Raw genomic sequence first — 27,272 nt, 5'->3', positions numbered from 1 at the left:
CACATGTTTTGTTTGTCTGACGTAACACAACCGTTTTTATCCGGGCTTTAATAAACCCATGTCCCAATTAACGTCACAAGCACGTTTTTAACTGCACATGTGCACGTGTAAATTTACTTAAAAAACAATGTATGACACGATTGCATCAAAGACAGTCTAACTCTCTTACTGTATATGGATTGGAGGCATGCCTTGCCACACTAATCTTTTTTCTCTCTCGCAGCTTTGTGCATGTCACTTCACACAACTCACAGCACTTCCAAAAAGAGATGCTTAAAAAACAAAACAAAAAAAACACTACAGTACATACTATATAGGCTCACCAGGCAGATTACAAAAACAGGAACAAGGCGGCAGCGGATATACACCAGCAAATTTGAATTTTATGAACTAGTACCAAAGAGGGAAAAAAGGCGGTGGTATTGCTGTTATTTTAAGTAATTATTTCAGTGTATAGAAATTATACTGGGTGATTTTAGCTATTTTGAATATCTCTGTTTTTTAGTTAAAGGTGACCCAAAGGTTATTGTTTTAATAATTTATAGGCCTCCAAGATACAACAGAAAATTTATGGACGACTTCTCAGAACTGCTGTCAGTTATTTGTACTGACTACAACCCCAATTCCAATGAAGTTGGGACGTGGTGTTAAACATAAATAAAAACAGCATACAATGATTTGCAAATCATGTTCAACCTATATTTAATTGAATACACTACAAAGACAAGATATTTAATGTTCAAACAGATAAACTTGATTGTTTTTAGCAAATAATCATTAACTTAGAGTTTTGTGGCTGCAACACGTTCCAAAAAAGCTGGGACAGTTGGCAAAAAAGACTGACAAAGTTGAGGAATGCTCATCAAACACCTGTTTGGAACATCCCACAGGTGAACAGGCGGGTGCCGTGATTGGGTATAAAAGGAGCTTCCCTGAATTGCTCAGTCATTCACAAGCAAAGATGGGGCGAGGTTCACCTCTTTGTGAACAAGTGCATGAGAAAATAGTGGAACAGTTTAAGGACAATGTTCCTCAACGTATATTTACAAGGAATTTAGGGATTTCATCATCTACGGTCCATAATATCATCAGAAGGTTCAGAGAATCTGAAGAAATCACTGCATGTAAGCGGCAAGGCCGAAAATCAACATTGAATGCCCGTCACCTTCGATCTCTCAGGTGGCACTGCATCAAAAACCGACATCAATGTGTAAAGGATATCACCACATGGGCTCAGGAACACTTCAGAAAACCAATGTCAGTAAATACAGTTTGGCGCTACAGCCGTAAGTGCAACTTGAAACTCAACTATGTAAAGCAAAAGCCATTTATCAACAACACCCAGAAACGCCGCCGACTTCTGTGAGCCCGAGCTCATCTAAGATGGACTGATGCAAAATGGAAAAGTGTTCTGTGGGCCGACGAGTCCACATTTCAAATTGTTTTCTGCCTGCAGTCCAGACCTGTCTCCCATTGAAAATGTGTGGCGCATTATGAAGCGTAAAATACGACAACGGAGACCCCAGACTGTTGCTGAAGCTGTACATCAAGCGAGAATGGGGACTTCTTCTTTTCCTTTCGGCTTGTCCCGTTAGGGGTCGCCACAGCGCGTCATCCTTAAATTTTGGGCTCGTCCGGGATTTGAACCCGGGACCTCTCGCACCCGAAGCGAGAATCATACCCCTAGACCAACGAGCCATGTCTTGGATGGACGCTCATATTGCCCTTCCTGACGCAACCCTCTGCATTTATCCGGGCTTGGGACCGGCCTACAGTTTGCACTGACTTGTGCCCCCCATAGGGCTGCATTCAAGCGAGAATGGGGACTAATTCCACCTAAAAAAAGCTTCAACAATTAGTGTCCTCAGTTCCCAAACGTTTATTGAATGTTGTTAAAAGAAAAGATGATAAACACAGTGGTAAACATGACCCTGTCCCAGCTTTTATGGTACGTGTTGCAGCCATAAAATTCTAAGTTAATGATTATTTGCTAAAAACAATAACGTTTATCAGTTTGAACATTAAATATCTTGCCTTTGTAGTGTATTCAATTAAAGATAGGTCGAACATGATTTGAAAATCATTGTATTCTGTTATTATTTATGTTTAACACAATGTCCCAACTTCATTGGAATTGGGGTTGTATTTTGTCATAACGGGAGACTTTGACAATAACGTGGGAAAATGTCTTAAAGAACTCTCTGCTATATATAAGAGTCCAACCCACACTCAAGGTCACAACTTAGACCTTGTCATCTCTAAGGATGTTGAAATTCTGTCAATTGACATTAAGGATATGGCTATTTCTGACCATGTTTGTGTATTATTTACATTACAGAGTCTTCCAAAGTTTCAGACAACATCTATGTCTATTAAGAAAAGGTACATAAATGAGAGCACCGCCACTAAGTTTATGGAGACCGTGGCTGTGCCACAAACTGTGAATGCTGAGACAGTTGATGAACTTTTGGATAATTACATCTGTAAAATCTCAAATGTCATGGATGCTGTCGCTCCTATTCATGAATTTGCTTGTTATTTTAGTGAAAAAATACAATCCATAAGGTTAAATATTAGCACAAATCAGCAAAATGATAAAATGATACTACATCTGAAGCCACCCAGGAAAAACTCTGTTACCATGTCAGAATTTGATACAATTGACCAAAAAAATGAACGGTTCAGCAGCTGAAATCATCAATGACTTCTTGACTCAATCTTGACTCAATACCAAATGACTTTTTCAAAGCTATTGCGAAGTCTGTGCTAGCTGATTTGCAGCAAATAATCAATTGCTCACTTCAGTCAGGCGAGTTTCCTAAAGATTTTGCTACTGGTCTATAAATCACTAAACGGTTTAAGTCCTCAATACATGAATGAAATGCTAATGGAAGATAAACCCAGTCGGGCTCTGAAATCGACAAACTCAGGTCAAATAGTGGTCCAAAGCAAACATGGTGAAGCAGAATTTAGCTATTATGCTGCACACAAATGGAATAAGTTGCCAACAGAAGTGACGTCAGCCCAAGTGTGAATGTTTTTAAGTCCAGGTTAAAAACTCTTCTTTTTTCCCATGCTTTTTAGAGCATTTCGACTTTTAAATGATATTTCTTGCAGTGTATGCTGTTTTAATTGTATTTTTGTTTTTGTATTTTTTATTTTTCTCTTTGTTTTAAATGTTTATAAACTGTTTTTTTCTTTGTTTTTAAATGCTTTTAATCATGTAAAGCACATTCAGTTACCTTGTGTCTGAAATGCACTATATAAATAAATTTGCTTTGCTTTACTTTGCTAATGTTGCCATATGCATTGTAGCATCACCGGTTGAAAAGATGGGCTCTCAGACTGATGGTTCACAACCTTTATTGAATAGCCTTGTATGTGAACACACCGTAAGCGCTACAAGAATAAACAAACAAATACAATGACCAACTCTTAACAGTATGTTTTACCTGATATGTATCTATGATAAACCTTATATGAATTACTATTACCATGGATTTTTACCCTTTACCCAAGACAGTCTTTACTTTTAGTACTATTACTAAGTATTTATTATGTATATTTATTAACCCTTTTAACATTGCTTTTTACATTTCATATGAATCATGAAATGAAATAAAATACACATATTGCAGTTGTCTTTGACCTTATATTAGCATGGAGCCTTGCAAATTTTACGTTGCTAAAAGCACGCTAGCACCCTCGAGTGTGTGAAAACCGTTCGACTGCAACACTTAGCAGAATATTATGAATGTAATGAAACACAACAAAAGTTGCATGTACATTAAAAAAGCTAATACCAACCTTTTTCCCCTCATCAACCAGGTGCTAAGGGACCATAATAATCAGAGAATTACACATTAAATTGAACTTAATTTCCATTTTAACCGTGGAGGACACTTTTCTCTGCAGATTGCGTTTGCGTTTGCGTTTGCGCTGCTGTATACTTTGCGACAATAGGTACCGATTAACGACAACTTGTTGTTGAAAACATTTCACAATAAAAGCTTTTGCAATATTATTGCTATGACAGAATGTCAAAACCTATTCACCGATTTTACAATAAAACAAAAATAAGTAATTTACATGCACAGCCAAAACAACAGCAAAAACATCTGCAACTTACCACAAGGTGTTTTCTCAAGTTAGAAGTGGACTGAAATATCCAACTTCGGGCAGTGACAGAACTACGCTGCATGTATTGTTTTTCGTCTTCTCTGTGCTGTTGTTTTTCGTCGTCTGTAATGGAAACACGAGTCGGCACGGTTGTCACGACTCACATTTATTGCCCCGTGAGGCCAATAAAAGGACATGCGAATTTCTTGTCGTTTGATATGTGAACTAGAGTCAAACATCACTGTGTTAATCACGGTGGATTAGAGCAACGGCACCCAATACGGAAGTCGAAAACGAAAGTCTAAAAATAGATCACGCACTCAATTATTGATAAATGAACCTAGCGAGCGGGATGTCGACTATTGTAACAGAGTAAAAGTACAGTTTCTTCTTAACATAAATACTCGAGTAAAATTAAAAAGTATGCTTCATTAAAACGTCTCTGACAAGTACAATTTATCCAATTTTTCCGTTGCAGTACATTAAAGCTTTTTACAATCGGACATGGATGGAGAGATACAACGAGTCTGTCAGAGCAGAGACGATTACGCTCCTCTGGTCCATCACGGTCTCCATATTTTCCATTGGGGGCCTTTTCGGAGCGCTGGCTGTCTCCTGGCTCCTAAAAATACTGGGAAGGTGAGATGATTCCAGTACGTTGATGATACACTTTTTCATCTGTGTTGTGTTACTGAACAGCCTCCAATTCTCCACAGCGGCCAGCACAGGAGCTCTTTTGGCAGATTTCGCAGAAATATTTTAAATGGATAAAAGTAGTAAGGACTAAAACAAGACTGAAAGGACTGTAAAATAATTGTTCAAAATCTCTTGATGCTGAAGCGACGGCATAAAGGGTATAGGCTTATCCCTGATTGATTAATGCTTTGGCTACAAGATGTAGGGAGGGGATTAGACACTCATGAGATACCATTCTACTGTACATGCAGACCATCTAAGGGCATGCAACCAGTACTGACCGGCTCTACTTCAAGGACAATTGTGAAAGGACAAATATCAAACTTTCCCAAACTGTGCACAGATTGCTCGATTAAACGTGCATAATGAATAGACTGTGAAAAAGTACTTACTGACCCACTCGCACTAAAAGTCTTCTTTTGACAATATGGGTAAATTCTGACCATACACTGTTACTGTTATTTTCTTCTATTTCCGGGTTCTCATCTTAATCTTTTCTTTCAATTCCTGTATTCCAATTTCTGTACCTGATTACTTACCTTTTCTTGAAGTCTCTTGAAATCACTGTTTACTTTCGTAAATGTTGAAGATAAAAGCCAGCATCAAGTCATACTCATCATTACAGGGAACAGGCAGAGGTAATATGGGTGCATTGGACGATTCACCAACACAACTACAGTACTCTGTAAATAATTTGCTCGTCCTGAGAAGTGCTAGCAGTAATTGAATTTGATTCTTACATGCATCAACTTGCTTCCACTTCAAGCATGGAGGGTTATCATATGGATAGTGGAGTTTTTCAGTTTCAGGTCAGGCTCGTCGTCTATTGTCATGTAGCAATGCCAAATTGTACTGTACAATATGTCCTAACCCCTTTCAAGGACAAACTCCTCCTTGGACAAAATATCCCCATTTCTTTGACATAATATATGTTCAAAAGAATCAATTATTCACACTCCACAGGCGACAAGGATGTCACTCGGAAAGCAGGGGAAGACATCTTGTGAGGTTTTTATTCAGTCATTTCAGAAACTCAAGATCCCTTACTATTCCCCTTGGATATCTCATCTTAAAACCTGTGATCCATATTGCTTGCATGTTGAATTTGAAATGTATTATTCATTTTTTCCCCTCCTCATTCTCAGTTAGAAACCAGTGAATCAGCTCGTTTTCCTCCCAAAATGGTCTCAAAAAGGCTAAAATTCACAGGTCAGGGAATGGAGTTGAATGTCAAATAGCAGATGAAGACTATGTAATCAAATACTGACTGATTAATTGAAAATTCCTGAGTGCTCATTCCTTTTCATATATTCCTGAATTATTCAAGACAGAATAATTCATCATGATGGAGATCTTAAAGGAATAATCCAAATGTTTAGTGAAGGGATGTTCAAATGGGAAAACCCCTGCTGGGTCAATCCAAAATGTGTATTTAGATCCAATTCAACTTACTAAAGCAATTCAATTCTTTGACAAAGAAATACAGTATTGTGCAGCTTGAAAGAAAACGTGAATGCCACCAGGGGGCGTTGGCTGTGCTTTATGGAAAGGAATGGCTGACAAGTGTTTCTTCAGTGCCATTTCATCATACCTTCTGACTCCTAGAGAGTTTGTAGAATATTTTTCAATACAAAGTTAACCATAAAACTGTTAGTCAATGAGGACTATATTTTTCTTTCTATAGATTCAATGCTTCTCTTGTAGTCTTCATTTCAAAACTTCTCCTCTTGATACTCCTCACTGAATCATGCCGTTGATCCTTGGCATTCTTATAGTGGCGCTTATTAGTTATTAAGTTATTTGACTCTTTTACATATATTCTACATCTACAGTATGTCAAGTTTAAGTGCTCAAAGACCCCCTTTCCCCTAACCAGTATCTCTTTTCAACCAGAAAGGGAACCTTGTTGCTGAATAACATCTTTGCTGTGATAGCTGCATTGCTGCTGACCTTTGGCGAGAGTGCACGGTCCTTTGAGATGTTCATTATTGGCCGGTTTATAGTGGGGGTGGACTCTGGTAAGTGCAGTGTTTTATGGCACAGCCCAGACAGATGAAATATCGCATCACAGGGTTGGCGGTGGTGGCGGTGGTTTATTGTGTTTATTTTATTGTGCCACCTTCATGAGTGACCATATAATCAATTGGAATTTGGGGCTTTCAGACTACAGCACTGTAGCTTTTGATACAGACAACTATGTGCATTTTAAGTTTTGCCCTTTTGTACATGTGCACCTTCAAAATTATGTGATTTTTGATTCGTTTTAAGAGTGTGACAGGGCATGAACATATAAAGTTATGGTTCTCCAACGGACATGAAATCAGGCCTGGGAAAAATGTAAATGTTATGTCAACTCAGTGCGAGAGATGGTCTCATCAAGGAGGAAATTAGAAATCACCTGAGTGTGTTTGTGTTAGATGAGTGTGTAATGCCTGTGAAATTAGCACTTACTCCCAAACATCAAGTTTGCTACCTTTGTTAGATGTTTGAAAGAGGCGAGGGGATTAAAACACGGTCATGAAAACCAATTTCACCAATTAAGACTGCTTTGAGACATACTTATGGAGCGATAATGATCACAAGTGGTCAGAAGCTTACATGTCTCATTACAATTCTGTTATAATAACTGCATTTGTTTCTTGTTTCCTGGGGTAAAATAATTAACACATCTGAAGAAGAAAAAACATATACATATATTTACACGGATCTCGTTTGATGTGCGTCTGAGACGCAAAAGAATTAGCAGGGACGCATAAAGTATGATCAATCTGTATCTTCGGACGCATGTTTTAGTAGTCTGGCTTGGTGCTGGAAATTTTTCTGGGACGAGACACGACTGTAGAGTATGACTCATTTGGTCGCATAGGCGCCCTACTTTCTGAATGGTCCTGAAAAGAAAAAAAAACAGAGGGTGCGTCTAGGTGCACAGTCATTTGAGGAAGAAAACAAAAAACCACTGCCGCGACTTGAAAGGAGACACACGATGGTCTCTCAACCTGTCGCATATAGTGAAGCGTGGGGACCCTCCGTCTGATTGGCCGTGTGCGTGTCTGTGTGCGCGTGTGCATGCGTTTGAAATGCGGGCGCTCGCGTACACGAAGCTAAGTTTTCTGACACCGAGCCAGTCGCTGCAGTTACAGAAAATTGAGCGGCGTAAATGGAATTAGTTCCAAATCCTAACGTCACTGAGACAAGGTGGGAACATTTTGGATTCAAGCCAGATGAACGCGGCCACCCCGTTGGTGGTTTGTCGAATTTGTATGAAGTCACAACAAAGACAACACAAAACGTCAAAGTGACAAAATCCATTGTAAACAAAAGCATCCCACCCAATTTCTTCAGCTGGGAACAAAAAACACAATTAGACATTTCCCGTTTCCTGTCAGCTTGCAATTATGGAACCCTTTGCCCAACAATGCAAATACAAATATGGCGCACGTATGCTCACAATACAGTCTATATAGTATAGCGTTATTGTAAGAGATGTAGCTATTGAAAATGTTGACAGCAGCGTTTAAAGAAAGACTGTAGACTTTTAAAAAGTAGTACAAATGTGGAATCAAAACAGGTTGCTATGATCTACTTCTGTTGTTGTTAATGTTGCTACTCGGAACTTTTTCTTAACCAACTGGAAACTTGATTAGCAGTATTTTGCCTGTTCAGGCATTAATGACTGTTTACCTGTTAACCTCTGTGCCAAATTTTAACATTTGTTGAAGTGCAATTTTTGTGAACAGAGCCTGAGTCTGTTTTATTTATATTATTTATTGAAGATATTTTATTTATTGTTCTACATTATAATGTCAATGTTCATTATTCCTAGAATTATAATTAAAAGTGAATTGCTCTTTTAAAAGGATGTACTTGAATTAGCATGTTCTAATATCATTATATCGGTGGCATAAAAAACATCAAGGATACTATCGTTAGTCGTGATATTTTTTGGGGAAATATATCGTCCTAAAAAATTTGCTATCATGGCAAGCCTAAACATTGCTTTAAAACATTTACAAACACAAACATTTGATTTGTATATATATATATATATATATTTAAATAAAAACTGGACCAGAACATGAACTGATGTTTTAAACTTCAAACCTTTGAAATTTTGTTTAAGGTTTAAAAAAGTCACAGAAATGCCACGATTGCGGTGATCTTTAAGTGCATGGGAAGTGTACATAAGACCCAAAACTCAGCTCAGGGGTGCAGCACTGTTTGTGCACCACATTACTCTGACAGCTCTCTTTACCTAACTTTGCTTTGTCTGGTTCCCTGTTTGGTGTAACACAAGCAAATCAATATATAGCGGGGCTGGGGGGTTGTCTTTTTAAAAAATTCTACAGAATGCATTTTTCAATTTATTCTTGGAAGTGATTAAATTGTACAAACACAAAATCGTTATGGAGAGGGGAAAAGTCCATGGAAGTTGAATCTTTCTATCAAAAAAAGAGCGAGATAAAACCTCTGCCATGGTAATTGAATCTAATCTTTATAGAGACTACTGTTATTTACAATTGTATGTTGTCCTTGTTGACACAAAAATAGCAGCTAAAACAACAAAAAAGGCAAACTTTCAGCAGGCCTCAGATTGTTTCATTTGTTTAATATCAGACATATCATATGATAAACAGTTGAAAGGGAAACAGATTATTCCATCTTGGCTTGTTCTTGTTGAATTCAAATGTATGCCTTGAGATGAATATATTTTATTTTAATCTTTTATTTTTTCTCATAGGTATAGCTCTCAGTGTACTACCTATGTATCTTGGAGAAATTTCCCCAAGACATATCCGTGGTTCTATCGGTCAGTTCAACTCTATTCTGATCTGTCTTGGAGTGTTCTTTGGTCAGGTGCTGGGCCTACCTGAGCTGCTAGGCCAGGTGAGTTACAAATTATTCATTACTCTGACACCCTTTAAACATCCCGAAAGAGTTTAGAAAAGAAGAATGGAAAAGGTATAAATGATGTAGTTAATTCCTTACAAAAACGCCTGAGTCAAAGTGTAGCCACATGGAGGTAAGCCACACATAGCAACAATAGATCAGAATAGAAACACATTTTGTTTTGATGTTGCATCTTGCCGCCCTGTGCTTCACAGAGACATGGCTTTGCGAACGTGTCCCCGATGGCACCGTAATGCTTCCGGGCTTGCAACTACACCGAGCGGACCGCATCACAGAGCTATCACAGGGGGAAACAAAAGTGGCGGAATATGCTTCTATATTAACAAAATGGTGTACCGTCTCAGAGCTCAACACACACTAAGCCATTCTACTCGCCGAGCGAGTTTGCCTCTTTGCTTCACGCCGGTGTCTACATTCCTCCCCAGGCTAACACGAATGCCGCACTGCTAATGCGCGCTGAGCAAGTAAACAAACTTAAAAAAAAAAGCACCTGGAATCACCCATCATTATTCTTGGGGACTTTAACAAAGCTAAAGTCAACTACGAACTCCGTAAATACAAGCAGCACATTGACTGTCCTACCAGGGAAAACAACATTCGAAAGAACTGTTATACCACGCTAAATGACCCGTACTGTGGGATCCCTCATGCAGCTCTGGGCTCGTCTGATCACTGCTTAATTTACTTAACACCAACATACAGGCACAAACTTAAATGTGTGAAGCCTATGGTGAAAACCGTAAAGAAAGAGGACCAATGAAACAAAGATAGAACTTCAAGGCTGTTTAGACTGCACAGACAGTCTTTGAAACTTCAACTGGCAGCCTGGAAGAATACTGTATATGGACAGTGTCACATCCTATATCAGTTTCTGTGAAGATGTGTGTGTACCAACAAAGACATTATGTGTCCAATAACAACAAACCATGGTTTACTGCCAAACTTAAGCAACTTCGCCATGCTAATGAGGATGCCAATGGAAGTAGGGACAGAGCCCTGTACAATTACACTAGAAATCAGCTGGCAAAAGAAATTAACATCACTAAAATAAATTATGTTTACTACCCACAACTCTGTCTGTCTGGCAAGTATTAAACCAACTACAAGCGACCATCCCCCCAAGCGCAGAACAATAAAGGACTAGCTGACGACTTGAACACCTCCTGCAGATTTGAAAAGGACACTTTCACACTCCACACCCACCCAGCCGCACAACCGACCACTATCGCACCTCGGAATTCTGCATTGACCATTCATGAACAGGATGTGAGACGCATCTTCAAAAGATCAACAGGCCCAGACCTTGTGTGCCCATCCTGGCTCAAAGTCTGCGCACACCAGCTCGCTCTAGTCTTCACACAGATGCTCCAAAATCATACCGGTCCCCAAGAAACCTGAAATCTTGGGTCTGGATGACTACAGGCCTGTTGGCCTGACATGTGTGGTCATGAAATCCTTTGAACATATCGTGCTGGACCACCTCAAGAGCATCACAGGACCCCTGCAGTTTGGCTTCCGAGCAAACAGGTTTGTGGATGACACAGTCAACATGCGTCTGCACTTCATCCCAGAACACCCAGACAGTGCGGGGACATACGTGAGACTCCACGTTCAACACTATCATCCCTGAACTCCTCTCCTCCAAGCTTCTCTAGCTCACTCGCCTGCCATCTGCCAGTGGATTTACAACTTCCAGATGGGCAGGATACAGCAGGTGAGGCTGGGGGACACAACCTCATCCAAACGCACCACCAGCAAGTGGGCACCCCAAGGATGTGTCCTCTCTTCGCTGCTCTTCTCTTGCTATACGAACGGCAGCACCTCAACGCACCCAGCTGTCAAAGTTTGCCGACGACACCACAGTCATCAGCCTCATCAAAGATGGTGACGAGTCTGCATAGCAACAGGAAGTGGAGCGGCTGGAGCTTTGTTGCTGCCAACACAACCTGGAGGTGAACACGCTCAAGACTATAGAAATGACTTCAGAAAGCATCCTTCGCCACAGCTGCTCCTCAGGCTGTCCAACTGCCCTGTGTCAACCGTTGAAGTTCCTGGGAATTACACTCTCTTAGGACATGACCTAAACTCCATCCTCAAAAAGCCCCAGGAAAGAAAAATCGTCAGTAGCCCCCTACCCACCCTTGAGGACTTGCATACTGCCAGACCTAAGACAACAGCATGCAAAATGCTCTTGGACCCTCCACATCCTGGTCACCACCTCTTCCAGGTTTTTCCCTCAGGTAGATGCTATAGATCAATGCAAACTAAAACTAGCAGACATTCCAACAGCTTCTTCCCTCTTGCCATTAAAACACTAAAGGCTAAGTGACTCTCTGTAATGTTTTTATGTCTCAAATAATTTTTTTATCAAAATGGCTGTCTATTGCCGTACTAGAGCGGCCCCAACTACTGGAGACATATTCATTGTGTGTTTTTGACATACTTGGCAAGTAAAGAGGATTCTGATGGTTGAGTGTCATATCTTCCACTGCGCAGTTGCAGCAGGCAGTATCATTTTGGCTTGACATTCAAGCTTGAGCCTGAGAGGGGTGGAAACAATTCTTCCAATGTTAAGTGTTGGCAAGTAGCACTCAATAGGTCACCCCTGGGCCGTGTCTGGCCCTGACTGCCTATTTGCCCCCCCCCGCCCCCCCTCCCTACCCAAACAATTATGGCCAATATCAAATGATATAGGGTGTTTTCATTGTCGTATTGCCAGGATCCACACAGCGCAGTGTACAGACGACCAGCCCGTTAATTGTGTATGTGAGGTTTGCATGCACGTGTATTTGAGCCTCCTGCGCCTTATTTGTGTAACTTCACTATATGATTTGGTTGGGTCAGCATGTGTAGACTGGGACTTGCCTGTAGAAAAGGCCCCAAAGTCATAATTTATTTATTATTTATTTTATTCATAACCTGAAGTGTCCCAAAATGAACCGGAAGTGTTAAAAATACCAGAAGTGAATCAGAAGTGACCCAGAACACAGGTCTCACCTTAGTCTTTGTAAAACAAATATTGGTCTCTAAGTGGCTGCGGAAACTTTAATACAGCGTTACCTTGAAAGTCGAGTAACTCAATATGTGTTTTGAGGTACGGTCCGTCATTTGGCTGATTTATTTATTTTTTGTTGACTTGGGAACTCAAATTTGAGGCAGGAGGGCTGTGTGGTGGCAATGTACTCACTTCACAATAGCAGCACTTTGGCAAATACCTGGAGTGAACAATTCGTCAAAAAAGAGGAATCAAGCTGTTTAATACAAGCTGTTTAAAGTTTACTGTCAAACTAAAGAGAAAACTAGGAGAAGTAGTATATATTGTGTATTTAAAACTAACACATAGCTTAGCCTTTATTCCACTAGCTTGATATTGCTAACAAATAATGGAAAATACATAACCCTTTAAGCAACTGGTATTTGAACACAAATGGTGTAGCAACACATTTAGCCATTCAATATGACATCACTCAATCATATAAATATTCTTTAGGTGGAGCTATGAGGTCTATTGTACAGACATCCATGTACGGTACTGTATATGCATCCGACTGTATTATACTGCACCCAAGTGGCCATTAAGTTGAATGAGAAGGTTTGACAAAAATGGTCCAATTCTTATCAATTCTATTCAAATGTCATTACTGTATTATTATTATATTTTTCTATTTAGAAAGCACAATATTATAGAGTGCATTTTTTTCCTCATTAAAAAAACACAATTGTGTTGTTTTTTGGCAGACGCTGGAACAGATTAATGGCATTTCCATTCATTTCAATGGGGAAAGATAATTTGAGATATATGGGTGATTTGAGTTATGAGCGTGGTCACAGAACAAATTGAACTTGTATCTCAAGGCACCAATGAACAGCACTGCCTTTAGAACCCCATGTACAAGACGAGTCGATTTTTCAAATATTTAATTTTTGGTGCTAGCCTACCACCTCTGAGCTCAAAGATGTTTGGCTGTCCATGTTGCTTTTGTCCCAACACACACAAAAACATGATAAAAATATAAGGGCATTGTAATGACTGTAACACAGAGTTAGGTTGGGTGTTTGTATTAAATGTGATAAATATGGGGAAAAAATATTTCCCTCAACCAGACAGTCAAACCATACATAATCATAGTGACAACACCTTTAAAAAAAAATCAAGACAAACCAACGTGCCTTGAAACAAAACAAATACATTTACTGGTGTCTTTCTTTTATTTGTATCCGTGTTCTGTTATCTGTTGTTGTGGTTTATGATTAGTTATACTGGTTTGTTATTTGTATTTGTTGATTTTATTTGTATTTTGTTGCAGTGGTATTGGATTTATGATTTGTTGTTTAGAGTGTGCTGTTTTTATTAGGGCTAATGCCGATTCCGATATTTGGCAGGAAAAAAAAAAATCGGATGAATGAAAAGTCCAAAGTCTTGCGCTCAGTGTCCTAAATTAATGTTTTGACTCACCGGCCAAGTTGGCCGGTATATGAAAAAAATCCACCAGCCAAGCATGTTTTTTACCGGCCAAAATATTAAATAATTTTACATAAGGCTGCACAATATATATATATATATATAGGACACTCGCCGCTGCACTATGACTGGAGCATGTATGTTTGTGTACTGGGGTAGAAACTTTCACTTGCAACGTTTTAATTTTGGACCCTGCTTGCGCTTGCACGAAAATGAAGATGCATCACTGAAAATAGAGCCCTCATTCTCCAATGCAGAAGCCAAAGGACACACCGCCGCTGCGGCAACACCGACCAACTTGGCGCAGAACAGTTTGCCAAATAGGCAAACACGCAGCGAGCCTTGCGCTGGCACAAATATCAAAATGTGCACCATTTGCGCTGTGGCGCAGGTTGCACAGACTACACATATAGAGCCCTGGATATGTTCTTCAGCTGCTAGAAAGCTGTTTTAGTGATTGATTTGATATGACTGCTGAAAGTCAGGTCGGAATCTATCAGCACACCAAGGTATCCGACTTGGTTTGTGTTTTAAACAGAGTGACTCATGGTACTTATTAACAGCAATAATCTTTTCTTTACTGCAAAAAAACAATTATCTTGGTTTTGTTGTGGTTTAATTGAAGAAAGTTTTGGGTCATCCGGTTATCGATGTTTTAGACTAACATAACACCACAATTGAACTGTGGTCATCTGGAGACACTGCTGGATATAACTTTGTGTCATCTGCATAGCCATGATAGTCAACATTAAGGTTCTGAAGAATTTGACCCAAGGGTAACATATACAGGCTGAACAGAAGGGGTCCAAGAACTGGCCCTTGATAATATACGTAATAGAGGATGTGATAAACTAACGGTGCAAGTGTTGCAAACTTAAGAACGTTATAATTGTAAGTGTAGGCCCTAAGTGCTGTAGAAAATGGCTAGATTGACATCTGCCTTACAAAGAGGAGAACTGGGTTTGAATCGCTATTAGAACATCTCTGTGTGGCATTTGCTTGCATGGGCTTTCTCCAGGTAAACCAGCTTCCTCCCACATCCCCAAAAGATACTTCTTTGGTCAATTGAAGACTAAATTGTCCATAGGTTGTGTACGTGTATATGAATAGTTGTTTGTATACGTGCCCTACAAATGAATGGTGACCAGTCTAAAGTGTACCCTGCCCCTTGCCCAAAGTCAACTGGGATAGACTCCAGTTACCCGTGATCCTAATGAGGACAATCAATAAAAAATTGATTGATGGATGGAAGGTTTTCAAAGTGTGAGGTGAGACTTTCCTGGTGGACACCAGAGAACTTAAGAGTAGCAATATAAAAAATAAAAAAAATCATCAAGATCATTTTATTTGTTTATGCTTCTACAGTTTGGGAAGAGTCTGGGGTGAGTACAAATACAGCTATTCATGCTTTCATCCATTTTCTCCTGCGTATCCTGTTCAGGATCAGGGAAAAGCTTGAGCCTATCCCAGCTGACTTTGGGCAACAGACAGGGGGGGAAAAACAACCCTGAACTGTGAACAGAAAAGAAAAGTAGTATTTCTTCACTATTTTGACTCTGTTGTTGTTCTTCAGTTAGACGCTTTTCCCCCCCAAATGGCCATGTCTTTGAACATGTGTGTGTAATGCAATGATCAGATGAGAAGAGCACTGTTTCATGCTTGTGCCCTTGATAAAACTTTGCAGAAGCTGCTTTGCTCTGCACTTTTGTTTCCCTTCTTGTGCAATGATTTGCAAAAGCTGTTAAGCCACTCAGGCTTATTTTGACCACCGATGGCCTCTGCTGCTTGTACAACACGCTTGGTTAAGTCATAATAGTGCCAATGTTTAGGACATAGTACGAAGACCAATGGCAGACAGTCATTTCCTTGATTTGTTTCCTCAGGGACCTGAGGTCCTGCATAAGATAATAACAGTTGGGCAATAGTCAATGAAAAAAAATGTTTGCAGTCGTTTTCTACCTGATAAAATTAAACTAAGCAAAACATGAATCTGGATCAGCATCTGGATCCCTAAGCTTCCTCCTTTGTTTGAGGTGCATCTTTTGTCCCCATGGTTACACCATTTGGAATCATTTTAATGACTGATTGTTTCATTTTTGACGCAACGAGCAGGCTCTTTATAGACAATCATTATGCATGCAAGATTAAGGTTTTATGTGGCTCCTTCTAAATATGGGAAGGAGATTTTCAGTTGAACCCCAGAGAGGTGAACAGACCTTTATTATACAGTAGTTTATATATAGTCTATATATTTAGTGTGATTTGTCGAGTACAGGTTGTAGTGTGCAGTTACAATTTCCTTCCAATTTTAGTCGGTGTGAATTGAGATCAGGAAATTTTACAATGAGGCCGGAGAAAAATTGGGGCCATATAAGTTAACAAAAAATAAATAAATTGAATTGCATCACTTGAGGCTGCACGGTGACCGACTGGTTAGAGCGTCAGCCTCACAGTTCTGAGGACCCGGGTTCAATCCCCGGCCCCGACTGTGTGGAGTTTGCATGTTCTCCCCGTGCCTGCGTGGGTTTTCTCCGGGCACTCCGGTTTCCTCCCACATCCCAAAAAACATGCATAAATTGGAGACTCTAAATTGCCGGTAGGTGTGACTGTGAGTGCGAATGGTTGTTTGTTTCTATGTGCCCTGCGATTGGCTGGAAACCAGTTTAGGGTGTACCCTGCCTCCTGCCCGATGACAGCTGGGATAGGCTCCAGCACGCCCGCGACCCTAGTGAGGAGAAGCGGCTCAGAAAATGGATGGATGGATGGATGCATCACTTGAAAAATGCAGTGTAATCACAGCCTAAACTGTACACTGACATTTATACGAGCATGACACAAAGTCATTTGTAATTCATAAATATTGGCCTGTCCGACACCCAATTTTGACCAGGATGTTGACTTGTGCAGCCGATGTATTCATCTGACCTATTTGCCACACTTTAGACCTGTCTATTTCCCAGTAGTTTGACAGTTGAATACCAGTTGTGTGACATATTCAGATAATGTCACCGTGGTATTTGCTGGCCTTTCGTTATGAGATTCAAAATATTTTTTTGGTCTAAGGCTTCTAGTACTCCGAGACAAAGATAACACGAGAATAGGGTGCAGTGGTGGCTGGTGGAGTTTTCTCTTTGGGGGAGAATAGATAGATAGATAGATACAGAGATAGCTAGTGCTCCATCCAGTTACATAGTATTGAAGCATGTACTGTAAATATCATTAACATCATCATTCAATTATATTTTCAAATTCTAAAAGGTATTTCTACCCACCCTACCTTTAATTTACCCATGTTCACACATTCTTAGTTTTTAAAATAAGCACACAAAGCAACTGTCTGACGGGGAGACTTGGCAAAAACATTGTTCACTTTAACAACAACAAAAGTAACAGCAGTGATTAGAAAGGTACAGTCAATTCTGGATTTGAATCTGCTTCCACCAACTTCTCAGACAATCGCAATACACACTGAGCTAAATGAACTTGCTCCAAGAACACCGACAACTGCTCTGTTACGGCGTAGTTAGTGAGGTCAAATGGGCACTGGCTGGAATTTGTCATTGTTTTCATACTAAACAGTCGCACTGAGAAAGATACATAACTCACTAGATAAAAACATTACTAACATTTTAGTCATATTGAAGTTGTAAACAAGAGCAGTACTGTTCAACACACGCCACACAAAGCCAGCAATCATTATAGAAAGCTAGCAACCAATGTTAGCAACCTTTAAACCTTTAAATTTGCAGAGGTATGATGAGATGTAAAACTTTCAATAAATAAAAAGCAATTCCATGAGATGCCGAGTGAATTTAGTGTAGGTGTCAACACAGACTCCAGAAAATCTGTGTGCATAGAGACAGGACATAGACATTTTGTTCCACTACTCTATTGGGAATAATTGCACCGGATGAGATGTCAGGTCCATGTTGGGAGGGTGCATTTTTTCGTGGATGCAAGACTTTAACGTCCTACCTTGGCCCTTTCTTTTGCATTGCAAAAGGACCGACTGTGAATGTCATACTTTTGATGAGAGTCAATGGGTAAAGAGTCTGGTGCCCCAAAGCGGAAGTGCGTCATAAAATGAGATAACAGAGAGAGAGAAAAAAGTTCTCTTTGTTAACTGTGTACTACTTATCCTGCTCATCTCGAAATAGATATACATGGATTAATTTTTTTGTTTCATTATATTTCGTTTTCATGACTTGGATTAAATTTTTGTCTTATTCAAGGTGACTCAGCTGAGCAGTAGGGTCGCACCCAAGTGCCCTCTATTGACCAGCCACCACTGATAAGGTGTGAAAGAGTGACAAGCTTTGACAAATGGTGTTTATTCTAATCGTCTAATTATCTGGTACAGTGACGATTGTGCAAATGGTGTAGAGTTCTCAAACACATAAATGTCCAGTAATAATAAACAGCAGTATGCAAATACTGTAGTGCGGCATGGTAAAACAGAGAGTGCACGAATAATGTAAAAGTGTCCTGACAGAGATGTGCAAAATTGGCTGAATGTTACAATGAAATTGTCAGTCAACTTTTAAGAAGTTAATGGCAAGAGGGAAGAAGCTGTTGGAATGCCTGCTGGTTTTAATTTATATTGTTCGATAGCGCCTGCCTGAGGGAAGGAGCTGGAAGAGGTGGTAATCGACGGTTGACACAGCGTGAGGGGCAGCTGTAGTGAAAGATGTTTCCTGAAGTCCACAATCATCTCTACCGTCTTGAGCGTGTTCACCTCCAGGTTGTGTTGGCAGCAACAAAGCTCCAGCCGCTCCACTTCCTGTCGATATGCAGACTCGTCACCGTCTTTGATGAGGCCGGCGACTGTGGTGTCTTCTGCAAATTTCATGAGTTTGATAGCTGAGTGCATTGTGGTGCAGTCAATCATGTAGAACGAGAAGAGCAGCAGTTGAACGCGTAACTGAAGTCCACAAACAGGATCCTCGCCTCTATGATAATTAGTATGATAAATTGAATTTGAAGAATAAATTAAATTCAAATTAAATTACATTTGGAGATGAGGCAATGGGAGCTACCATATACAGTATATCTTCTGTGCTGTAAGGTTTTTTCTCAGTTTTCATACATTATTTCTACAGTTGGTGCCTACATTGAAAGATATCACTTACATAAATTATGGTCTGATTTATTGTATTCGGCACGGTGACCGACTGGTTAGCACATCTGCCTCACAGTTTTGGGGACATGGGTTCAAATCTGGCCTCGCCTGTGTAGAGTTTGCATGTTCTCCCTATGCCTACATGAGTTTTCTCTGGGTACTCCCGTTTCCTCCCACATCCCCAAAAAACATTCACGGTAGGTTGATTGAAGACTCTAAATTGCCTATAGGTGTGAATGTGAGTGCGAATGGTTGTTTGTTTACATGTGCCCTGCGATTGGCTGGCGACCAGTTCAGGGTGTACCCTGCCTCTCGCCCAGTGTCAGCTGGGATAGGCTCCAGCACACCTGCGGCCCTAATGAGGATAAGCGGTACAGAAAATTGATGTATTTATTGTATTGTGTTGCTGTCGCTACAATGGTGGCTTCCCGCACATTACACTGACTGTTGTAATAATTTACCAATCTGATTGCAAACACTTTTACTGTCAGCTGTCAGCTAGCACATCTTCCATCAGCATCAGTAAGAAAGGTTTTAGACGAGGTGACATTCATGGTCAACAGTCAGAGGCAGGCAGGCAGAGGGGTTGATGGGCTTTTCCACTGATCCTCCACGCGTATACAGTACCGTTTATATTCTCCCAAGACATGTGACATAAAGGTTTTCAGCAGCCACGCTGTGGTCTCAGAGAGGGAAAAAAGTGCAGCGCTGTTGTAACCATATATGACTGGTCGGACCCCAAACAGACACAGAGCGCTAAAGGAGTAAAATTTTTACTTTTTTTTTAATTACAATTACAAACAACATAAAATATAAGTAACATAAACCGGTACTAATGGGTATAAAGAATTCACTTAAACCAAATACCAAAGTTAAAAATAATAAACAAAAAGCTTTTGGAATTAAAAAGAAAAGACTAATAAACATAAAATGTTTTGCACAATCTCCTGTGCTGCCTCGGGGAAACAAAGAAAAACAGAGGGAAGATCCGACTGAGAGACAAAAACAAAACATAACTCAGTGGATCACTAGAGTGTTCCCCAGCAACCCTACCACAAACTAATGGACGCCTTCTGGCGGGCTACCTGGGCTTGTCAGGATAATCTGCTTAAAAGTCCCTCAGAATCAGAATCAGCTTTATTGGCCAAGTATGTTACAAAACACAAGGAATTTGTCTCTGGTAGTTGGAGCCACTCTAGAATGACAAAAAAATAGTCACTGACAAAATATACATTTAGAAAATAAAACAAGTATGAAGAGTCATTGAGCAATGTGTATTTAGAGCAATTTAAAGTGGCTAATAGTGCAATGATCTGATACAGTGACAATTGTGCAAGTGGTGCAGAGAGTTCTCAAACACATAACCGGCCAATGGTAATCAACAACAGTATGTAAATAGTGCAGCTTGATAAAACAGCGAGTGCACGACTAATGTAGAAGTGTCCCGACAGAGAGGTGCAAAATTGGCAGCATGTTACAATGAAATTGTAAGTCGACCTTTTAAGAGGTCGATGGCAAGAGGGAAGAAGCTATTGGAATTTCTGCTCGTTTTATTTGCATTGTTCGATAGCACCTACCTGAGGGGAAGGAGCTGGAATAGGTGTTGACCAGGATGTGGAGAGTCCAAGAGGATTTTGCATGCCCTTGTCTTAGTTCTGGCAGTGTACAAGTCCTCAAGAGTGGATAGGTGGGTACCGATAATCTTTTTGGCAGTCCTAGCAGTCCGTTGCAGTCTTATTTTGTCCTTCTTTGTGGCAGCACCAAACCAGACTGTGAGGGATGAACACAACCAATTCAATGACTGCTGTGTAGAATTGCCTCAACAGCTCCTGTGGCAGCCCATGCTTCCTCAGAAGCTGCAGGAAGTACATCCTCAGCTGGGTCGTATTGAGGATGGAGTTGATGTTTGTCTCTCACTTCAGATTCTGAGAGACTGTAATTCCCAGGAACTTGAAGGTATCGACGGTTGACACAGAGCAGTTGAACAGCTTGAGGTGCGGCTGTGGCGAAGGATGTTTCCTGAAGTCCTCGATCATCTCTAAAATCTTGAGCGTGTTCAGCTCCAAGTGGTGTTGGCTGCACCAAAGCTCCAACCGCTCCACTTCCTGTTGATACTTGTCACCGTCTTTGATGAGGCCGACGACTGTGGTGTTGTCAGAAAACTTCAGGAGTATGACAGTCGGGCGTGTTGCGGTGCAGCTGCTCATGTAGAGGGAGAAGAGAAGCTGTGTTCTGCCCGTCAGTAAGCTCCACTGGCAGAGACGCTGAGCTGGAGAAGCTTGGAGGAGAAGAGTTCAGGGATGATGGTGTTGAACGGAGAGCTGAAGTCGACGAACAGGAAAGGCATAAGCATCGAGGTGTTCCAGGATGAAGTGCAGTCCCATATTGACTGCGTCTTCCACAGGCCTGCTTGCTCGACGGGCAAACTGCAGGGGGTCCAGCAGGGGCCCTCTGATGCTGTTGAGGTGGTCCAGCATGATGTGCTCAAAGGACTTTATAACCACAGATGTCAGGGTGACAGGTCTGTAGTTATTCAGTCCTGAAATTGCAGGTTTCTTGGAGACGGGATGATGGTCGAGCATTTGAGGCATGATGGGACCTCACACAGTTCTATTCAAAATCTGTGTGAAAACTGGAGTAAACCGCTGCACACGAACTTTCAAGCAGGAGGGGGACACACGGTCGGGGCCTGCCGCTTTGTTGATCTTTTGTTGTTTAAAGATGCCTTTCATGTCCTGTTCGTGAATGATCAATGCAGAAGGGGGAGTCAGAGGTGTAATGGTGGCCATTGGTAGTGCGGCTGGGTGGGTGTGACCTGTGAAAATGTCTTTTTCAAATCTGCTGTAGAAGGTATTGAAGTTGTCAGCCAGTCCTTTATTGTTCTCCGCTTGGGGGGTTGATCGCTTATAGTTGGTTCATGATTGTAATCCTTAGTCGTTAGTAGCGAATTGGTTTTCCAGCTTTTCTGCATAATTTCTCTTGGCAATGTTGATTTCTTTTGTCAGCTTGTTTCTGGCCTGATTGTACAGGTCTATGTCTCCACTCCGATAGGCTTCCTCTCTAGCTTGGCGAAGTTTGGCAGTGAACCGCGGCTTGCTGTGGGGGAGTATGATGTAGGAGAAGAAAACGAGAGATCCACAACTGTTCCTCTGGACCTCCCTGTCGACCAGGAACTGGAAACTGCTACACCTTTTTGGGGCATCCATAATGGCCTTGACCGTAAATGCATGATGTGCTGTTAATTAGTAGAGAAGGAGGCACTGTAGGAGAGCTCAGCTGACTCAAGGTGACAGGCTTGAGAAGGAAAACATGGAAAACTGGGTGGATCTTGAGCGAATAGGGCAATCAGAGCCTTTCCATGCAGTGTTTGATGGGACATTTGATTTCCAATGGACCAATGAACCTGGGTACCAGCTTTCCCTAGACAATAGCCACACCCCCTGTGTGTGACTATAGGATATCGTGGGCAAGCTGCCGGTCGTGAGTGACAGTGCGGGAAAGGGCTGAGCAGCTGCGACACCAGACACGTTGGGCACAGTGGAGCTGATCTTGACCAGAGGGGACAGAAATATCCGACTCCTGTGATGTGAACAGGGTGTCTGAAAGCCATTGGTGACCATGAATGGAGCCATACCTGTGGCACAACAGACAAGGGAGTTATGGACGTACTCAATTCAAGGAAGGTGTAACGACCAGGAAGCAGGATCTTGATGGCAAACACAGTGTATGGCTGCCTCCAGCTGTCCACTCAGTCCTTGTTGTGACTATAAGAGACTAACAGAGGCCACCAGGGCCTTGGAAAAAGACTGTGGAGGCGAACTGAGGACCTCTGTCAGAGATCGCATTGCAAGGAATGGCATAGAATGCTCATCCTTATTAGTATATGCACAGAGCTGCTTCCTACTTCACATCCAAAGCGGCAAAAGGTAGCAGACTATCTTCTGATGGGTTGCTTAGCAACTAGTGTGAAATATGGGAAAGCTTGCGCTATGTCGCCCTCGCCCCTGCACCGTCCTGATCCCTAACCTACCAAGTGCAGTATGTAAGCACCTTAAAACTGGGAGTTGATTACAATAGCTCCCAGATGCACACCTCCTTGCTTAACTCGAGGAACAAAGAAAAAAAACAGGGAGGAACCCAACTGACAGAAAAAAAGTGACAAGAGTGGATCATGACAACTTGTATTTTGTTTGTCTATTTATTTGTTAGTTATGATCCCGGTGGGTGGACAGTTCCATTGATGCTGCAGTGACTCAGAAAAGTAGGAAACCCTTGCTAGTATAAATATTGGTGAAGGCCAAAAAGTGCTGTGACCTGAGTCTCAGTATGACACAACAAAGATGGAAAAAACAAACATCACATCAATTTATTGGGCCAACGTTGTTTATGCCAACTTGTATCAGATAATTACTGCAGTGCAGTGCATCCATAGGTGTCAAACTCAAGGCCCCGGTGTCAGATGCGGCACGGCACATGATTTTGTCTGGCCCACGAAAGCAAATCACTACTTCGTTTCGAGTTTGAATCTGTTCCAAAATTGCAAATTGTCGTCACTTTTAAAAATGTTGAGATTCCAAGCATGTTTTTTTTTTACCAACACACTTTATATTACATATTTATATATGTAAATATATATGTTTTCCTTGACTTTGTATTTCAAAACTACTTATCCAACATTTTTTTTGTGTAAACTCTATGTAATATGATAAAGCGATTATACATTTGTGTGGTTTCAGTCATAACGGCCCTTTAAGAGGAACCATAACTTTTTTGTGGCCCGCCACAAAAATGACTTTGACACCACTGCTGTAATCCATCATGCATTAGACTTTAAACAGCTATAAGTGACAGCCAATTACATCTCACAGCTTGCTGTTGAATTAAAGATTTTCAATTAACGGTTACTGTCTCGGCGGCACGGTGAGCAACTGGTTAGCTCATCTGCCTCACAGTTCTGAGGACCGGCGTTCAAATCCTAGCCCCGCCTGTGTGGAGTTTGCATGTTCTCCCCATGCCTGGGTGGGTTTTTTCCGAGGACTCCGGTTTCCTCCCACATCCCAAAAACATGCATGGTAGGTTGATTGAAGACTCTGAATTGCCCTTAGGTGTGAATGTGTGCGCGAACGGTTGTTTGTTTATATGTGCCCTGCGATTGGCTGGCGACCAGTTCAGGGTGAACCCCGCCTATCGTCCGAAGATGGCTAGGATAGGCTCCAGCACGCCCGCGACCCTTGTGAGGATAAAGCGGTACGTAAAATGGATGGATGGGTTACTGTCTAACAAACCAAGTAATGATTTTCAAGGGGCCTGTTCTTTTCTTGCTGGCGTAATTGTTTGGTTATGTTCAGTAATGAAGACTGACCAAGCAAAAGTATTATAAATGCAGAATTCAACAATGTGGTCGTCCTGACATTTCCATTACGGGTTACCTACTGCACAAACCATTTCTGTCCCTAGTGTTTACTCTACTTGTGTGAAGCTGCCATTAAATGTGCTTCCACTTCTGCTTTGTTTTGTCAACTGAGGCCAGAAGAGAAAAGCCTTTTTTTATTTCACCTGCGTTCAATCACGGCATGAGAGCATGCGCCCTCCAGGTTCAGCGATGTAGCATGAGATGACTCTAAGTTGAAAAAACTACTAACCTCATCGAGCACATTATCAAATTGTGTGTTTGTGTTGTGTTTACTGTAAACCAATATCCTTCCTGGACATTTTTAGGAGCTGTGGCAATTCATACTTGAATTAATTAAATTTCAAAACTAGATACCAGTAACAATCACATCAGAGACATGAAAATGACCAGAGTCATGTTACTTAGTCCATGTGCCATCATTTCCAGAAAGCTGACAAGAAGGCTATCCATTTTATTATATGATTATGACTGTCCAATGAAAACTATGCACTGTGCAGTATATAATTTTATTCACATCTAAACAAAAAACAGTTTTACATCAATATATACATAAAACACACCACAAATTACTGTTTTTACAGAGATTTAGCAGTCACATATGTTGCATGTTGAGAAAGCACATTTGATGTTATGTTGAAGTAAACATTAACACATCGCATGTCTGCGGCAAAGACACGTCTGAATGTAACAGGCTAATACCTCTTTATGAGAAACAGATATTTTTGAGTCATCTATGTTCCTCACAGCTTGTAACAATGAGGTACCGGTAAAACGTGTTCACAAAGCGCACTGTGTCATCAAAGAAATCAGTTTAATGGTGACTGTTACCATCCAATTTTGATCTGACACATCAGTCAGACTTGGAACTGTAATTGAAACAGACCTGAGCATTCATCGCTGATCTTGACGACTGATTCAATTGTTGGCTGATTCTTCACTGCAGGAGTCCAGATGGAACTACTTATTTTCCTTCCTGGCATTGCCTGCTGTGCTGCAGCTCTGCGTTATGCCTTTCTTTCCAGAGAGCCCTCGCTACCTGCTGATTGAGAGGAGGGATGAGGCTGCAGCAGAGAGAGGTAATACACACGACAACACAGTCAAGTAATGAAAGCATTCTCACTCAGGTTCTGCTTTAGAACACAAACCCTGTTGGCTACATACAATTTTCTCTAGTAACCTTTCGTTCCTTGAGCTGGCCTGAATCTAGAGACTATAGAATGTATTATTCTCTTTGCATGACATTTTTGTCATATTGTTGGATTTTAGCAGCCTCTTTTTTTGTCTCCGGGCTTCAGTCAGTGTGCTTTGCTGTGACCCAGTATTTTAAAAAAGTAAAATTACTGTACCTTTTGTGGTGCAAAGGAGTGTAACTGTAGAGGAAGTCACAAAGTTGCACGTGACACTGGCCTTTTAAAGCTTCGGAACATACAGTACGTGGCTTTTTGTTGGTGACAATTAACAACCAGTTCCCTTGAAGTCCAATAATTAGCCTTCTTTATTGTAGATTATACCTTGAGACGGGAACAATGGGTCCTACGGTATCTCTTCTTTGACTGGAAGTGCACATTTGTGGTTTATAGAAACAATCCATTAGAACAAAATTTTTCCATAAATGAGTATGTTAATAGAGAAAGCGTATGTTCAAATGCAAATGTAGCTCAAACTGTATGTCACAGCATGCAGAAATGTAATATCAAGACACAGACTTTGATCGGACTTATTTTGAGCACTTTTATGCTCAAGATAATTCTCTTGAAGTCTTGGGATAATACACACAGGTGCACCATATAATGTACACCTGTTGTATTCATCAGTGCTAATTTTCACGATTGTAATAGCACTATTTAGCATTTGGCCTTATATTTTGTGGAAATCAGCTGACGGGTTTATTTACAACCCCAATTCCATTGCAGTTGGAATGTTGTGTTAAACATAAATAAAAACAGAATACAATGATTTGCAAGTCTTGAAGTGTATGTGGATGTAAATGGGACATCGGGGAATGAAACCACTCTACCGATGTCTCAAAACGGTGAGCAGGAGTGTGCTAACAGACAGCCACTTATCTCAACAAAGGGGACGGATGTGGACTGTGATAACGGTAATGGATCATCCAGCAGTTCTCCCTGGTTATACTGGGTGATTTTAGCTCTTTTGAATATCTCTGTTTTTTAGTTAAAGGTGACCCAAAGGTTATTGTTTTAATAATTTATAGGCCTCCAAGATACAACAGAAAATTTATGGACGACTTCTCAGAACTGCTGTCAGTTATTTGTACTGACGACAACCCCAATTCCAATGAAGTTGGAATGTTGTGTTAAGCATAAATAAAAACAGAATACAATGATTTGCAAATCATGTTCAACCTATATTTAATTGAATACACTACAAAGACAAGATATTTAATGTTCAAACAGATAAACGTTATTGTTTTTAGCAAATAATCATTAACTTGAGGTTTTATGGCTGCAACATGTTCCAAAAAAGCTGGGACAGGTGGCATAAAAGACTGACAAAGTTGAGGAATGTTCATCAAACACCTGTTTGGAACATCC

At 40.8% G+C, this 27,272-nt stretch overlaps 1 protein-coding gene and 1 non-coding gene across 6 annotated transcripts in view; one reads left to right on the top strand and one right to left on the bottom strand.

Moving 5' to 3' along the window:
• The window catches only part of slc2a9l2 (solute carrier family 2 member 9, like 2), an 81,372-nt gene that overhangs the window by 10,005 nt on the left and 44,095 nt on the right, over positions 1–27,272 (top strand). For all 5 annotated transcript variants that reach the window (XM_061785472.1, XM_061785473.1, XM_061785474.1 and 2 more), the window contains 4 exons: positions 4,598–4,758; positions 6,709–6,833; positions 9,554–9,699; positions 25,661–25,793. In XM_061785472.1, the coding sequence (XP_061641456.1) occupies positions 4,598–4,758; positions 6,709–6,833; positions 9,554–9,699; positions 25,661–25,793 (565 nt within the window). The remainder of the gene's footprint in view (positions 1–4,597; positions 4,759–6,708; positions 6,834–9,553; positions 9,700–25,660; positions 25,794–27,272) is intronic.
• trnap-cgg (transfer RNA proline (anticodon CGG)) lies at positions 1,627–1,698 on the bottom strand. Its single transcript has one exon. It is a non-coding gene; the product is annotated as a tRNA-Pro (tRNA).

The sequence above is a fragment of the Phyllopteryx taeniolatus genome, chromosome 9 (genome assembly GCF_024500385.1).
Source record: "Phyllopteryx taeniolatus isolate TA_2022b chromosome 9, UOR_Ptae_1.2, whole genome shotgun sequence".
In the NCBI taxonomy this organism is placed as follows: Eukaryota; Metazoa; Chordata; class Actinopteri; order Syngnathiformes; family Syngnathidae; genus Phyllopteryx; species Phyllopteryx taeniolatus.
Note: the sequence above shows the minus strand (reverse complement) of the source record. Positions and strands in the feature narration are given on the sequence as shown.